Source organism: Mustela erminea, chromosome 5 (genome assembly GCF_009829155.1).
Source record: "Mustela erminea isolate mMusErm1 chromosome 5, mMusErm1.Pri, whole genome shotgun sequence".
In the NCBI taxonomy this organism is placed as follows: Eukaryota; Metazoa; Chordata; class Mammalia; order Carnivora; family Mustelidae; genus Mustela; species Mustela erminea.
Window position 1 is genome coordinate 69,216,625 of NC_045618.1, and position 15,601 is coordinate 69,232,225.

The following is a 15,601-nucleotide window of genomic DNA, read 5'->3' on the forward strand; positions in this document are numbered from 1 at the left end:
GTTGCCAAACTGTGGAAAGAACCCAGATGCCCTTCAATGGACGAATGGATAAAGAAGATATGGTCCATATATACAATGGAATATTATGTCTTTATCAGAAAGGATGAATACCCAATTTTTGTATCAACATGGACAGGACTAGAAGAGATTATGCTCAGTGAAATAAGTCAAGCAAAGAGAGTCAATTATCACATGGTTTCACTTACTTGTGGAACACAAGAAATAACACAGAGGACACTGGGAGATGGAGAGAACTGAGTTGGGGGAAATCAGAGGGGGAGACAAACATGAGAGACTGTGGACTCTGAGGAATAAACTGAGGGTTTTGGAGGGGAGGCAGGTGGGGATTATGTGAGGCTGGTGGTGGGTATTGTGGAGGGCACGAATTGCGCGGAGCACTGGGTGTCGTGCATAAACAATGAATGCTGGAATACTGAAAAGAAATAAAATTAAATTAAAAAACAAAAGGAGTGAATTAGAAGGAAAAGTTACCTGAAGTAGGTCTAAAAATATGAATAGGAGTTGCCTGGGGATTAGGAAAGGCATCTGAAACAAAGCAGTTAAGGTGTGCAAAGGCATGGAAGCTTGAAATGATACCGCATAATTCAAAGAAGCATGGACAGTCAGACTGGGCTGAAGCACAGGATGTGTACAAAGAACTAGTGAGAAACTAGTTATCAGACAGAGGAACACCACAACAGAATTCTAGCAGGGAGCTTAGATCAAGTGGAGCCACTAAATAATTTCACGGGGAAATAATCAGATTGTGTCTGAGGAAGAGTCATCTGGTAGCAATGAAGTAGCCCGCTGGATAATCTTACGACTGTCTGGCTAAAAGATGATGGAAGTTTGATTCCAAGTAGTAGAATAGGGAGAAAAGGAAGGATACAGAATAAGTACAGGATATGTCAAGAGACGTTTGGGATGTAAAATAAAAAAGACCCACAACATGGGCACGGGATAAAGGGAAATAAAAGTTATCACTAATGACTGTGGTGCCTGGATGGCTCAGCTCTTTTGAATGACCAGCTCTCAGTTTTGATTTAGGTCATGAACCTTGTATCAGCTCTGCACTCAGCACCGAATCTGCTTGAGATTCTTTTTGTCCCTTTGCCTCAGCTCCTCCCCGTGCTCATGATCCCTTTCCCACTCTCAAATAAATAAATAAATAAATAAATAAATAAATTCTTAAAGTTATCTCTAATGACTACTGATGACTTGGATATACACAGTGCTGTTAATGAAAATAGAGACTATATATAAATATAAATATAAAAATATTAAATATTGTTGAACGCAATTCCTTCATGTCAGATGAGAAGGACAGAATTATAATTTGTAAAAGTTTAAGGAAAATGCTTTTAAAAAGAGAAACTGGTATTTCAATATATTAAGAATGTTTTAAGAAACAAAAAAATTAAGCAGTATATGAAAAGGCGGCACATGAACATTGTTAAAAGGATTAAAAGCCTACCTAAGTTTTTAAGTACCACCTATTTATATAATAACTCATGTCTTAATACTCCCCAAAGCAATTTGTGATCCATGCACACACCCAAATCTATTCTTCCTTCCCCACATGTACCACGCAACTCAAAATCTCTGTATTGGCATTAACTGTCCTCTCTGCTAGGAATTCTAAATTACCTCCCCTCTTAACAAACTTCCCACTTTTCTCCTATGATGCTTCCCAGTCCTAACAGTCCTGGAAGATGTACTCCAGGCTTACCTTGTGGTTCTTCCTCCAACTTTACTTAGCAAAAGAAATTTTCTCCTTAGTCATGCTTTTACAGGACATGTATGTCTCTAACATGGAGCCTTGTTGAGTGTTTTGTTCTCACCTCCCCTCACCTTACTACTATGAGCTTCTCAAAAAGCAGGAAGTTTCTCTTCCTTATTTTGGCATCCCCAGAGTCTGTTATAACGCAAACTGCTCAATAAATGTTTGTTTACCTGAAATGAAAAGTGGATGAATGTTCCAAAATAACATATAAGAACAGAACAGCCAGGGGCTATAATGACTCTATGTTGGAATGCACCTACTGTTAAAGGTCAGTTTCACAACTTCTACTTATTCCTGTGTCCCTTGTCAAAAGAGGCCTTTGAAATGTGCTCTAGAACAAAAGACCCACCATTAACAATGCTTGCTAAGCCTTGATCACATCTTGACAGCTATACTAGATGTTGGGCACAGAGAGGCAAAGGGCAAGGTCTCATTATCCTTAAGGACTAGATATAATAAAATTCCTAAGTAGTCACTTGTGGTTTAGCCATTCATAAAGTTGTCCTAAGTTTTTACAATTTCACTTAAGTTAATGGGTCCTAATTCATCTACAGGGTAAATCAGAAGATTCTTTTATTTGTCCTAAACTTTCAGTCTTCAAATTAAATCATCCAAAGAGAGAAATCATAAATGTCATTAGACCTGGGATATACTTTTGACTCTCCCACTAATTTGTCCTATAAATTAAAGTGAGACACTCAGACATGATGCTTTAGTTTCTCTCTTACCAAATGTGGGGGTTTGAACCTTAGGAACTTTCTAATTCCCACTGAAATTCAAGTGTTTGAGATATAACATACAAGTACAAATTCATGCTGCTGGATAGTCACAATTTACAGATTTCATTTATGGGTAAAAAAAAGTCTTAAATTTATCTTACTCTTAGCATGTTAAGAGCTGTCTCCTGTTATTTATCATTTTAGTTATACTTGTTTCAACCTCTCTAATTTCATTATACAGAGTATACCTATGAGGTAATGCAAGAGGACTTTTTGGAAATACATCGAAACTTATATTCCAAACCAACACTAATCTTTGAAGTAGTAATTTCAAGAGATAGTAAAGCTATTCCACTGACATGGATTATTAAGCAATGTTTCTGAAATTCTGAAGAAAAACTTCACTAGATGTTTCTAATCTAAGAGTATCACCCAGTTTGATGGCCCACCTTGTTTATCAGACATGACTCAGAATATGGTTTTCCACGTCTACAAAAAAAGATAAAACCTATCACTTTAGTTTAAAAAAAAAAAAGCTGCATAGTTTATAACAGCAAAAGGAAACAGGAAAAATGCTTATCAAGAGAGAACTGGTTATATAAAGTATGGCACATCCATACAATCAATGCAGCTGTAAAAAGAAAGAAGTGAGCTTTTTGCATACTTACATGGAATAATCTCTAAGGCACATTAAAAAACAAAGCATAGAACAATATATATAATAGGCTGTATCTTGGTTTAAAAACAAAGGGGGGGATAAAAACATGTATTTGATTATGTATGGGAAGAATGGGAACTGGGCAAATGGGGAACGAGAATGGAAAGAAAACTTTTATTTTGTTTGAACTATGTGCATGTATCACCTATTTTAAAAAGCTATACGCTTCAGGTTCTTTGAAGAACTCTAAAAATTTTGAGCTATGACAAAATATTATTTGGCCTCTCATGATCAAAGTAAGATTTCTGTTCATCATTTATACCCTAGAACCTGCCCCTTCTCACCTTAGCAATAAAATACAGGTTCACTGAGAAATAAACAAATTTTAGTTTTCCTGTTATTTTTCAGATCTTCCAGACATTTTTCTCTACTTTCCCACTTAACAAAATTTTTATTTCCACCCACTTAAGCTATAATACATATTACATGTATGTAAATATGTAATACAGATTACATATTTATAGTGTATATGTGTTCACTGTATGCATAGCATTGATGATCAACCCTTACTCTCCCATGTGAGGGTTTTCAATTATGGTGCCCTACCCACAGAGGAGGGCAAGCAATACCATCTCCTTCTCTACAGCTGTTCACAGAAGGCCACACAGACCTTAGCTGGGTCAATAAAAGTCCTTCCTAGGGCTTTTTGCCTTTGAGGTTATAACACTAGGAAGATGCTGCATCACATCTTGTGATGTAATGTGAAGGCAATTATGCTGACACAGTGAGGAAAGCAGACCAGGAATAAAGAAAGAGAAAAATAGCCACGACCATCATCTGAGCCATGAATCCAGCCATATTGATACTTCCTGGTGATGTTTATCAACACATGCTCTTCTTCGTTTAAGCTAGTTTAACAATATTCTTGTCTCTTATGCCCAAGAGTCCTGACCAATACAAGTTATCAAAAAGTTTTTCTTATCACTGAATATTGTTCAGAGCATGGTTTGAAATGCTGATATAGCATTCCATCACATGGATATGCCATAATTTATGTGTCATTACCTTATCAGTACTAAAAGGATTAGTATTTTCCTATCTGGAGTTGTTTCCAATTATTTATTTATTTATTTTTAACAGATTTTAATTTATTTATTTGACAGACAGAGATCACAAGTCGGCAGAGAGGCAGGCAGAGAGAGAGAGGAAGGGAAGCAGGCTCCCCACTAAGCAGAGAGCCCAATGTGGGGCTCTATCCCAGGACCCTGGGATCATAACCTGAGGTGAAAGCAGAGGCGTTAACCCACTGAGCCACCCAATTATTTATGATTAAACATGTTAAGTTTCTTTTAAAAGCCTCAGCTACAGAATCAAATTTCATCTTCATGAGGAGTACATGCAGAATTCCAAATGTTTGTGCAGCATAGAAAACACTGGCTCAGACCATAAGCAGTATACTGTTTGAAAATCTATAAAGGTCCCCAACATCCTGTCAAATAGTTAAGTTACTGGCACAGCAGTCTCAGAGGGCAATAACCTGTAACTTCCAAACTCCTTATATGCAGAATGAATGACAAGTGACATCCCTCATACTAAATATACAAATTCCTAGAGCTATCATTTTTTGCCCTTGTTCTATATCACTTCTTTTCAAAGGATGTTATATATTTATTACATAAATATATAATTTGTATATACATATATATAAAATATATAATTTATATTATTTGTAGTAATTCAAAAGTATTTTTTTAAAAAACAGACGTGTTATATTTTCATTTGTTAAGCTATGTTCTAAGATTCTTTATAACACCAGAAAGTGAGTTCAAGCCATTATTTGCTAAATTGTTAAAATGGTGACAAATGAGATTCTATGAGATATACTACGGCTACGACTCATTTCTCTCCCCACAAAAATGCAGATAAAAAAGAAGTAAATGTTTAGAGCATTAAAACAGCAACATATTAAGACCAAAAAACCCCAATGCTAGTAAATATTCATTCACTAATCATAACTGTGAGCCTGGCTAGGGGAAAATGAGTCTCACAGCTTTAATATATTTACCCGAGCAGAATTAGTCTATCTTTTTGACAAATGTTTTCCTTGCAATACATTTAAATTCAAATATACACTGCCCTACCTTATCACAGGATCTACTAAAGAATAATATTTGGAATGAAGTCAGTCTGTCTTAAGTCCTTTCTAAAAAGATTATTAGAAGTCCTAAGCAAAAGCAAAACAAAAAACAAAACAAAACAAAATAAGCAAAAAAAACAAAAAACAAAAAAAAGCCCTACTAAGGAATTTCATGCTAGAATGGTTGGACTGTAGAATTACAATACAGTTAACATATCAATAGCCTTATTAACTTCCTGAATGGTGGTTTAGTTATTACTTAGTATTATCAGACAAGCAAATACTTAAGACATTTACCAGTATCATCTCCTACTTCTCCATTTACGGCTTTATAAATTCCTATGCTTAGAAAATGCCTGCTTCTGGGGCACCTGGGTGGCTCAGTTAAGTTGGGCGGCCGACTCTTCATCTCGGCTCAGGTCTGGATCTCAGAGTTCTAAGTTCAAGTCCCACGTGGGGCTCCATGCTAGGCGTGGAGCCTACTTAAAAGAAAAGGAAAAAAAAAACACCTGCTTCTGCTTCTAATAAAAAAATAAAATAGGTCTTAGAAATAAGAGCTCAAGCAAATTAGATTTCTTTCACACTTGTTTCTTCTTTTTTAAACCAAGCTGGTTCTCTTTTCTTCTAGATCTTGGGGTACACACCATTAATTACTTTCTTATACAAAAACAGTATAGTTTTAGAAAGTTTTACTTTTCCTGGTGGTATCCTAAATACTTATTTCCACTAGATTGGGCAAGTACAAAAAATGATTTAGGGTATTAAAATTTGCCAGCAGACAACCCAGAAAAGATATGCTGAATATATCTGTGGTCAGAAATACTCAGGACTTTAACTAATATATATATTTTTAAGATTTTATTTATTTATTTGTCAGAGAGATAGCACAAGCAGGCAAAGGCAGAGGGAGAAATAGGCTTCCTGCCAGGCAAGAAGCCGGATTCAGGACTCAATCCTAGGACTCTGGGATCATGACCTGAGCCAAAGGAGGATGCTTAACCCACGCATGCCAGCTTTAGTTAATATTTTGACTAAAATGAAATCACAAATTTTCTAACAAACAGTATTTTTTTTAATAAAAAAGAAATTTCCCTAAACCAGCAAGTCAATTCTTTTGACACTTTAAATCCCAAGAAACAAGTCTCAGGCAAGTAACTAAGGAAAAACACCCAACTTCTCTCTTGACAACATGTAAGCACGAATGGCAACCAGCCCTCCTCATTTTTTTTTTTTTTTTAAGATTCTTATTTTTAAGTAATCTCTATACCCAATGTAGGGCCTGAATCTCAAGATCAAGAGTCCCCATGCTCTACCAACTGAGCCAGTCAGACGCCCCCTCCCTTAGTCTTTGTTTTAGAAACATATAGTGGTTTAATTAACAAACCAAGAAATAAACTGCTAAATAAATTCTATGCCATCAAAAGACTTGAACTCATAGTAAAAAAAGTTTTCACTACTTGATATCTGATTGGGAATCCAGAATTGTATCTTCATAGGACAGATATGGGGGGGGTGGGGCGGAGGGAGGACTATTTAACAGAATGCTGGGGGGAAGATTTCATTTAATTATGTAGTAGTGTAAAACCTAACATTTTTTGGTTAAAAAAAAAAAGTTAAAACACCTATATATTAAACTTTATATTGTACATGTAGTGTGGGCCCTAAAAGGCTGGAAAAACCTATCCAAGTTAAAGAATGCATGTTTAAAAGTTCTTTCAAAAACTGAATACTTTATGGGACAACAAAATTCTCATTCCCATTCCTACATTACATTCTCATTGATGATCTTCAAGTTTACCACAGTGCTAATAAGTCATGTACTCAATACTGCTTAGGAAAGATAAGCAGAAACATTTAAGAACAAAAGTCAAAAATATAAACATTTTCAAGAGACACTTCCACAGTTATGAAAATACCTGTAATATAAATAAACATGCAATAAATAAAAACGCACATGATGTCACAAGTAATACAGTCTTAATGCACTGCCTAAAACTGGCCTGATCTGCACAAACTAAAATGTAAAGCAGAACTCATTACTATAAGCAAAACTCTACATTCAACTTTAAGAATTATCAAAACCTCTACTTTGATTTTCAGGTAAGAGCAAGCACTTCCCTCTACATTTTGCAAATGTGCCTTCATTTAAAATAGGAAGATTAACTGTAAATGACTATACAAAAGTTTCAGACGAATTCAAGATAATATATTAGTATCTCAAGAATATCTGGCACTTAAAATACAAGATGAGCCAGATATCCCTAAGCATCTACTTCTTAACTTGACAATAAGGCAGAATCACTATAATATACAAGAAACATGCACAAAAACGCCCCCAAAGTAAAAAACAAAGTTGATGCTAATTCCTAGACCGAATTATTTCTTAGTCCGCACAGTTATTGTTCCTTAACAGCAACTCGAAATGGTAGTGAATTGTTCTTGAAAGCTTGTAAATACGTTTAGTTAAACCTTGAATCTTTACAGATCACCGTTCAGCTACCTAAATTCGTTCATTTTTATACTGTTGATATTTTTAACTTTGAATGCTGGGAAATCTCAAAGTCAAAAAAGAAATCCACTGGGTCAATCCCCTTAGCCCCACCCCCCACACCAAAACAAACAAAAAAGCAACCCCCCCCCCCCAGCTTTTATCGAAACAAGTAGTTTAACTACTTTGTTTTGTTTGTTTGTTGATGTTGTTTAATAGCTATCCTTGCCCTGAACGCTCTGCTGCACCTTTTTACCTTAAACCAAAACGGACCCTGGACTATTATTCTTAAACTGTCTCCAGGAGACCACAAGAGGCGTTTCGCGGCCAGGCCTGGGAGCAGTAAGGTCCCCTAGTTTTCAGACCCTTCTCTCAGCATTTCTCTCTCGCTCAGTTCCAGGATGAAGAAGAGGGGCCCGGAAAGCTGGGCCCGAAAGGGCAGAGGCAGGGCCTAGACCGCTGCACGATCCCCGAGGCGGCTGGCGCGGTGGGGAGGAGGTAGGAGGCACCGAAAACCGGACGCCGGAGGCCAGGGGGGTCTATGTAAACGCAGGAGACGGTCAGACTTGAAGCGCAAGGCTCGGGACCCCCCTTCGCTGCCTCCTTCACCCTCCCCTCCCCCATGCTGGAGAAGCAGGGCCCGGGCCCGGTGAGGGAAGGGGGAGGAGGTAAACCCGTCCTGTCACTGCACCGGGGGAAACTGGAAGAAGCACATGTTCTACGGGGGGAGGCTGCGGTCGACCCCGCCCCAGTCCCTAAAGCCAGACCCCACCCTTAACCCCAGAGTTCCGTCCCCACCGCCTCACCAAGTCGTAGTCCTCCTCATCATCGCACATGAAATCATCCTCCATGTCAGACATCTTGGCCGGGAGGGGGGGGGAGAGGGAGGAGAAATTGGAGACAACCTCCTCCCACAATCCTCCACGGCTCAGAGGCGTCACTCCCAGCTTCTCCTCGCCTTCCCGTCGCTCTTAGAGGAGCTGAATGTTTCCTCCCGGAACAAATGCGCTCGGTGTCGAGAGGCTTCGCTACGACGCTAAAAGGGAGTGCACCGCCCCGTCTTCCTGCGAGACCGTTGGTGCCTTAGCAACTAAACCTAGCAACTGGGGAATCGTCGAGTGCTGAGGATCTCCGCTGAAGAGCCTTGGAAACCTTGCGCTCGCACTGAGCAGTTTCCAGCCTCCTGGGCAAGGGAACAGTCTCTTCCCTTGCCTGGGACTCTGGAACCATCTCATTCTGGTGAAAGTAGGAGGCACCGTAGGATCAGAAGCCTTTCGCGGAGAAAAGGCTGACATGCCCGTCCTATTTGACAGGTAGTAGTATTTCTGCCTTGATTACCTATGCGCATTTTGCCCACATATGGTGGGTGTTCCTGTGATGTTTGGAGACCTTTTCAGCAGTACGGGTTACACATGATGTTTGTTATGTTGGTACTCGGCAAAATGATGCTGTGGCTCTCCCGAACCAGTTAAGCATCAATCGAGGCGCCTAAAATCCTACCCAGCTTTTCCAACGAATTATAAACTGACCTTTACTGCCCTTAACCAAAATTAAGGTAACGGGTAACGACTGGTTTTTAAAATACGCACTCTTGCTGCACACAATTATTAGCAGAATTCAGAATGAAAAAATGAAAGTGAAATACGGGGGCGGGGGACTGCGTTTTAAACCGCATTTTCCATATAAACTTCCAGTTCTGTTCACTTGAAGCAAATTTTATGTGGTTATAGCACAGATATAATTTCGGATTATTTGTGCACCTAGTTATGTAACAGCATAGGACAATATATGCAATATGTTTTTGACAGTGAGAATTTAGTGGTTGTGTAATAATACCTCCATTGAATGTACCAATGCACCATAATTCACCTAAGGATGCCATTTATAGTGTACACTTAGAATACTATTTTAAACAATTTTGCAACTAATATCTTTGCCACTTTTTTTTTTCCTTGGGAAAAAAACCCAAGAGGAGGAATTACAGGCTGCATTTCTTAGCAATCAATTGAATTGCCATCTTTCTGGTCATAGTTCTTAAAAATTATATTTATAACAACAAGACTGCCTACTTATAAACAGTTTTTCCTAAATAGTCTTTTCTTGACAACTTTTTATTATGAGAATTTCAAAAATTCAGAAAAATTGTTATAGTCCAGGGAACATGTGTATACCCACTATCCGCTTTGTGTTTGTGTGTATATTCCCTGAATCAATTGAAAACAAAATGCTTGGCACATCACTCTTAGATGCAGGTATGTGTATTTCCTAAAAACAAGGACATTTTCTTATATTATCAGATCATTATTACATCAATAAAATTAATAATTCCCTAATATCATCTAATATAAAGTTTATATTCAAAATTCCCTTATAAAGTATAGGATTTTAGAATTGGAAGAGATTTAATGATATCACCTTAGGGTCCAGGGCTTTCCAAGCATGGCAGTTCATTAGATTATAAACTTCCCAAATCCCACACCAGAGATTCTGATTCAATAGGTCTGGGATATAGCTCGGGAATCTATACTTGTAAACCTTAAAACAAATCAGAATCTCCCTCTACCTGGGGTGACTATACATCTCAGTTTCCCTGGGACAGCCCTGATTTAATACTGTTGCCCCAGAGTAATCATTATCAGCATCCATTTCTCTTAGGAGTTTGGGCAGTATATCACATGGTTACTCTACCCGAAATCCGTAATTCTTCAAAAGAGAAAATAGAATTCCAAGGTGGTTAAGAGGTTTATTTTTTCAGAGTAATCGGAACTATATAGTTTTGCATTCTAATCAGTATAGCAATTTTGAGATTTTCTATTAACCTTGTGCATGGTGATTTACATTGAATTTATTGATATAATTTTCTGCTTTTTAATTATTTACTACTATTTAATTATTTACTACTACTACTAAGGGGAAAGAAATAAAGTGAGTTAGTGACTAGGAGCCCAAAGATTGCAAACCTGCAAAGATTGCAGGTAAATGTTGAGCATAATATTCTTTTTTTTTTTTTAAGATTTTATTTGTTTATTTGACAGACAGAGACCACAAGCAGGCAGAGAGGCAGGCATAGAGAGAGGAGGGGAAGCAGGCTCCCCGCTCAGCAGAGAGCCCGATGCAGGGCTCAATCCCAGGACCCTGGGATCATGACCTGAGCCGAAGGCAGAGGCTTTAACCCACTGAGCCACCCAGGGACCCTGAGCATAATATTCTTAATCATTTCCAAATTTAATCAATCCAGTCTGGAAATTTGCTAAGACAGACAAAAAGGTCTTCACAGTGTTTAGCACACTGCTTGGATATACAAGTTTGTTTATTGAATGAATAAACATGTTAATTTTTCTGTACAAGGGATGCCCTTATAGCTATCACTATGTGTCAGAATCTTTTCTGTCCTTAAAAATACGTTTAAATGTCATTTTACTCACATGACCTATCCTGAACACTTTGTGCAATTATGGTATTCTCTTTTTCTTGACATCAATTTTATTCAATGGTAAATAATTTTTTTACTGTAACAGGGAGCATTAATGTGATGTGGTGCCCTTGTAGAAGGTGGATCCTATGTTTAAAAAATACATATATATAGGAGCGCCTGGGTGGCTCAGTGGGGTAAAGCCTCTGCCTTCGGCTCAGGTCATGATCTCAGAGTCCTGGGATTGAACCCCACATCGGGCTCTCTGCTTAGCAGGGAGCCTGCTTCCCCCTTTCTCTCTGCCTGCTTCTCTGCTTACTTCTGATCTCTGTCTGTCAAATAAATAAATAAAATCTTAAAAAAATATATAAAACTTTATTGAAGTCTAATTTATCAGCTTTACTGAGGTACATTAAGCTGCACATACTTAAAGTGTACAATTCGATTAGTTTTGACATATGTATATACCTGTGAAACCATTACCACAACCAAAGTAATGAATATATTTATCATTGCAGAAACTTCCTCATTACCTCTTGGTAATCCTTCCTTTTCAACCCTTTCACTTTTCCCAGGCAACCACCAATCTACTTTTTGTCATATAGATTATTTTTCATTTTCTAGAATTTTATATAAATGAATCATACAGTATGTACTCTGTTTTGCCTGACTTCTTTCACTCCATATAATTACTTTGAGATTCATCAGTGTTGTTTCAATTGGTTTCAATTGATTGTTTCTTTTTATTGTTAAGTGTTCCATTGTATAGATATCTCACAAGGTATCTATTCACTTGTTGATGGGTATTTGAGTTTTTTCAGTGTTTGGCTAATACAAATAGAACAATTGGGCACATATGTGTACACATTTTTGTGTGGACATATATTTCATTTCTCTTGAGTAATGTGGTGGACAGACAGAGGTGGTCTTCTTACTAACCATGCTCTTGGATAATCCCCCCTTGAATGTGGGTGGGATCTGTGACTTACTTCTCTTTTTGTTTGTTTCAGCTTTAGTGAGGTGTGATTGACAAATAGATGTGACTTGCTTCTAATAAGATACAGCAGAGGTGATATATGTGATTATGTGAACATAATTACATTGTACAAGATTGGAAACTCATTTTGCTGGGAGAGACTCTATCTCCCTTGCTGCTTTGAGAAAGCAAGTAGCCATGTTATGAAGGATCATGGGGCAATGAGCTGAGGGCCACATCTGGCCAATAGCCAGCAAGAAACCATGGCCTTCACTCTGACAACCCACGAAGAACTGAATACTGCTAACAGTCAGATGATCTTAGGAATGAATCCTTCCCCAGTTTAACCTCAGATAAGACTTTGCGAGACCCTAAAACAGAGGACCCAGCTGAGCCATACCCTGACTCCTGAACCATAGAAACTGTGAGATAATCAGTGTGTATTGTTTTATACTGCTATGTTTGTGGTAATATTGTTATGTAGTAATAGATATGAATATAGGTAAATACCTTACAATGGGATGGTTGGTAGGTATATGCTCAACTTTCAAAGAAACTCTCAGATTGTTTCTTTAAGTGGTTTTTGCCACTTTGCATATCTACCAGCAATGTATAAGAGTTGTAGTTGCTCCACATCCTCGTCAACACATGGTGTGGTTAGTTGTTTTAATTGTAACCACTCTAGCAGGAGTACAGTGGTAGATCATTGTGTTTTCAGTTGGCATTTCCTTAATGACTAATTTTGAACATCTTTTCATGTGCTTATTTGTCATCCATGTTATCCTCTTTGGTGAAGTATGATTTCAGTTCTTGTGCTCATTTTAAAATTGGGTTATTTGTCTCATTACCATTGACTTGTAAGAGCTTTTTGTGCCTTTTTTGTTGTATTTAAAGAATATTTGCCAAAACCAAGGGCACTAAATTTTTTTTAAGTTTTCATCTAAAAGTTTTACAGAGTTTAACTCTTATACTTAAGAGTTTAATTTCAGGGACGCCTGGGTGGCTCAGTTGGTTAAGCAGCTGCCTTCGGCTCAGGTCATGATCCCAGCGTTCTTGGATCGAGTCCCACATCGGGCTCCTTGCTTGGCAGGGAGCCTGCTTCTCCCTCTGCCTCTAGCCTGCCACTCTGTCTGCCTGTGCTTGCGCTCTGTATCTCTCTCTCTAACAAATAAATAAAATCTTTAAAAAAAAAAAAAAGAGTTTAATTTCAGGTTTAATTTTTGTATGTAGCATGAGGTAACTGTGGAGGTTTATTTTTTTCTGTGTACAGATATTAAATTGTTCTAGCTTTGTCTGTTGAAAAGATGACCCATTCTGTGTTGAATTGTCTTACTACCTGTGTCAAAAATAATTGACATATAATTCCCAACATAATTTGACCCTTTAAAAGTATATTTTTATTTGCTTTGTTACTGTGTATTATGATTATTTTGTGTTCTTTATTAAGCTGAAAGCTCCTTCAGGACACAATTATCTTACTTATCTCTGAATCCCCTGAAACTAAGCATGTGCTTTGCCCATACAAAATGCTCAATGAAAATGTGGTATTTTGGGACGCCTGGGTGGCTCAGTTGGTTAAGCAGCTGCCTTCGGCTCAGGTCATGATCCCAGCGTCCTGGGATCAAGTCCCACATCGGGCTCCTTGCTCCACAGGGAGCCTGCTTCTCCCTCTGCCTCTGCCTTCCACTCTGTCTGCCTGTGCTTGCTCTCACTCGCTCTCTCTCTCTCTCTGACAAATAAATAAATAAAATCTTAAAAAAAAAAAAAAAAAAGAAAATGTGGTATTTTTAAGTAAACTCTGGCATTCATGATCTCTTACTTCTCTGGGTTGAGACATATGGTTACCCCAAATAGGCTCATGATTTAACATCCTTTCACATTGATCATCTTAATTTTTTTTTTTTTTTACTACATTTATTTAGAGAGGCTGAATACCATAAGTTAGAAGGCAAAAAAGGAGGACTCCTTTTATAATAGTTAAGATCTGGACAGGAAACTCAGGGTGTACTCAGGGGGGTTAATTAAAAATTTAATGAAGCCAGCCTGGCTGGCTCAGTTGGTAGAGCATGAGACTCTTAATTATCAGGGCTGTGAGTTCAAGCCTCACATTAGGCTCAGAGTTTACTTAAAAAACAAAACCAACCAACCAAACAAAAAACAGCTGGATTTAGTAGAAGCTGAGATGGACTTCCCAACAGCAGCCATGGTTGTAGAGAAATGAGAAGTGCAGCTACTGTCACAACTGTAGCAAAGGTGTGGTGTGGAGGTGGGTTGGGGAATGGTGATAAATACTTCAACTTTGGCTGTAGCCTCAACTGTATACTTCACTCAGGGAAGGAATTTTCTCTCCTTCAAAGGCAAATTGACAACTATCTGTTGTTGGAGCATATCCCTTGATCTTACCAACCAACCTAGTGGCTTATCAAAATGTTATTTCTACCAATTTAATATCCACTCCTTCCTGAGAGGAGTTCTGATGAATACAATTTGCATGATTGCATTACATTCCCACCTTGTAAACTAATGGCCTTGCCTACTTACTGCTCCTTTTAATCTGCCTCAGTCTCTTCAGATTAAATAAAATGATATATGTAAATGCATGATGCTTACAAAATACTTAATAAACATATCATCTTTAAATCAATCGACTGTTCATATTGGCCCTTCAGAATACTCTATACTGCAGTTAAGTTTTTTTATCTCTAAAATTGCTATAGGAGGAATGTGCAAAAAAAAAAAAAAAAAAAAAAAAAAGGATGATTAGGCCTGCTGGGACTTTTCATTCTTTATGCTGTCCTTGACCTTGTAAAAATGTCTTTTGTAAAAATGCAATTGCACACTTTTAGCAATATTATTGTTTGCCATTTTGGTATCTCTAATTCTCATTTGTTTTTATTCCCATCCCAAATGGTGACCATACATCCCTAGGTTTATGAAATGTGAACCATCTACTTTTCAGAAGGATGTATGGTATGGAGGCAAAGCAGGGAGCAGACACAATTATATTGTAATTCCAAATTTGTCTTTGTTTCCTTTACTGAAATCTGTAGGTTCTTTATGTTTTGCATTAATCCTCCCATGATTCCCCTGTGAACTAAAGCAGCACTGAAAGTGCTCAGTTGATAATACAAGTTTTACTACCGATTGACTGTGTGACCTTAGGAAGTCAGTTCACCTTTCATTTGTTCATTAAGTTCATCTTACCTATTAAGAATCTGCCAGATACTGCCTAGATACACAGTTCCTACCCTCAACTTGCTTACTTTGTAGTGATAGTGATGGTGGAGATGGAGATGGAGAGAAAATACAAAAGAAAAGAAATATGCAGAAGTTACAAGAACCGTGAAGGAAAGAAAACAAATATACTAGAATGATGGGATGGGAATGATGTGCTCTTTTCGTAGGGCATTTGGGATTTCTCTAGGTAG

At 37.8% G+C, this 15,601-nt stretch overlaps 2 protein-coding genes across 5 annotated transcripts in view; one reads left to right on the forward strand and one right to left on the reverse strand.

Annotated features, from left to right (window-relative positions):
- The window catches only part of COPS2 (COP9 signalosome subunit 2), a 29,269-nt gene extending 20,548 nt beyond the window's left edge, over window positions 1-8,721 (reverse strand). For both annotated transcript variants that reach the window (XM_032343675.1, XM_032343674.1), the window contains exon 1: window positions 8,592-8,721. In XM_032343675.1, coding sequence (XP_032199566.1) covers window positions 8,592-8,645 — 54 coding nt within the window. In that variant the 5' untranslated portion in view covers window positions 8,646-8,721. The remainder of the gene's footprint in view (window positions 1-8,591) is intronic.
- Window positions 8,722-8,791: 70 nt separating this feature from the next.
- GALK2 (galactokinase 2) overlaps window positions 8,792-15,601 on the forward strand; it is a 112,052-nt gene continuing 105,242 nt past the window's right edge. The window contains exon 1 of one of the 3 annotated variants that reach the window (XM_032343665.1): window positions 8,792-9,098. In XM_032343665.1, coding sequence (XP_032199556.1) covers window positions 9,079-9,098 — 20 coding nt within the window. In that variant the 5' untranslated portion in view covers window positions 8,792-9,078. Of the gene's footprint in view, window positions 9,102-15,601 lie in introns of all 3 variants that reach the window. The other 2 variants (XM_032343668.1, XM_032343667.1) reach the window with 2 other exon arrangements.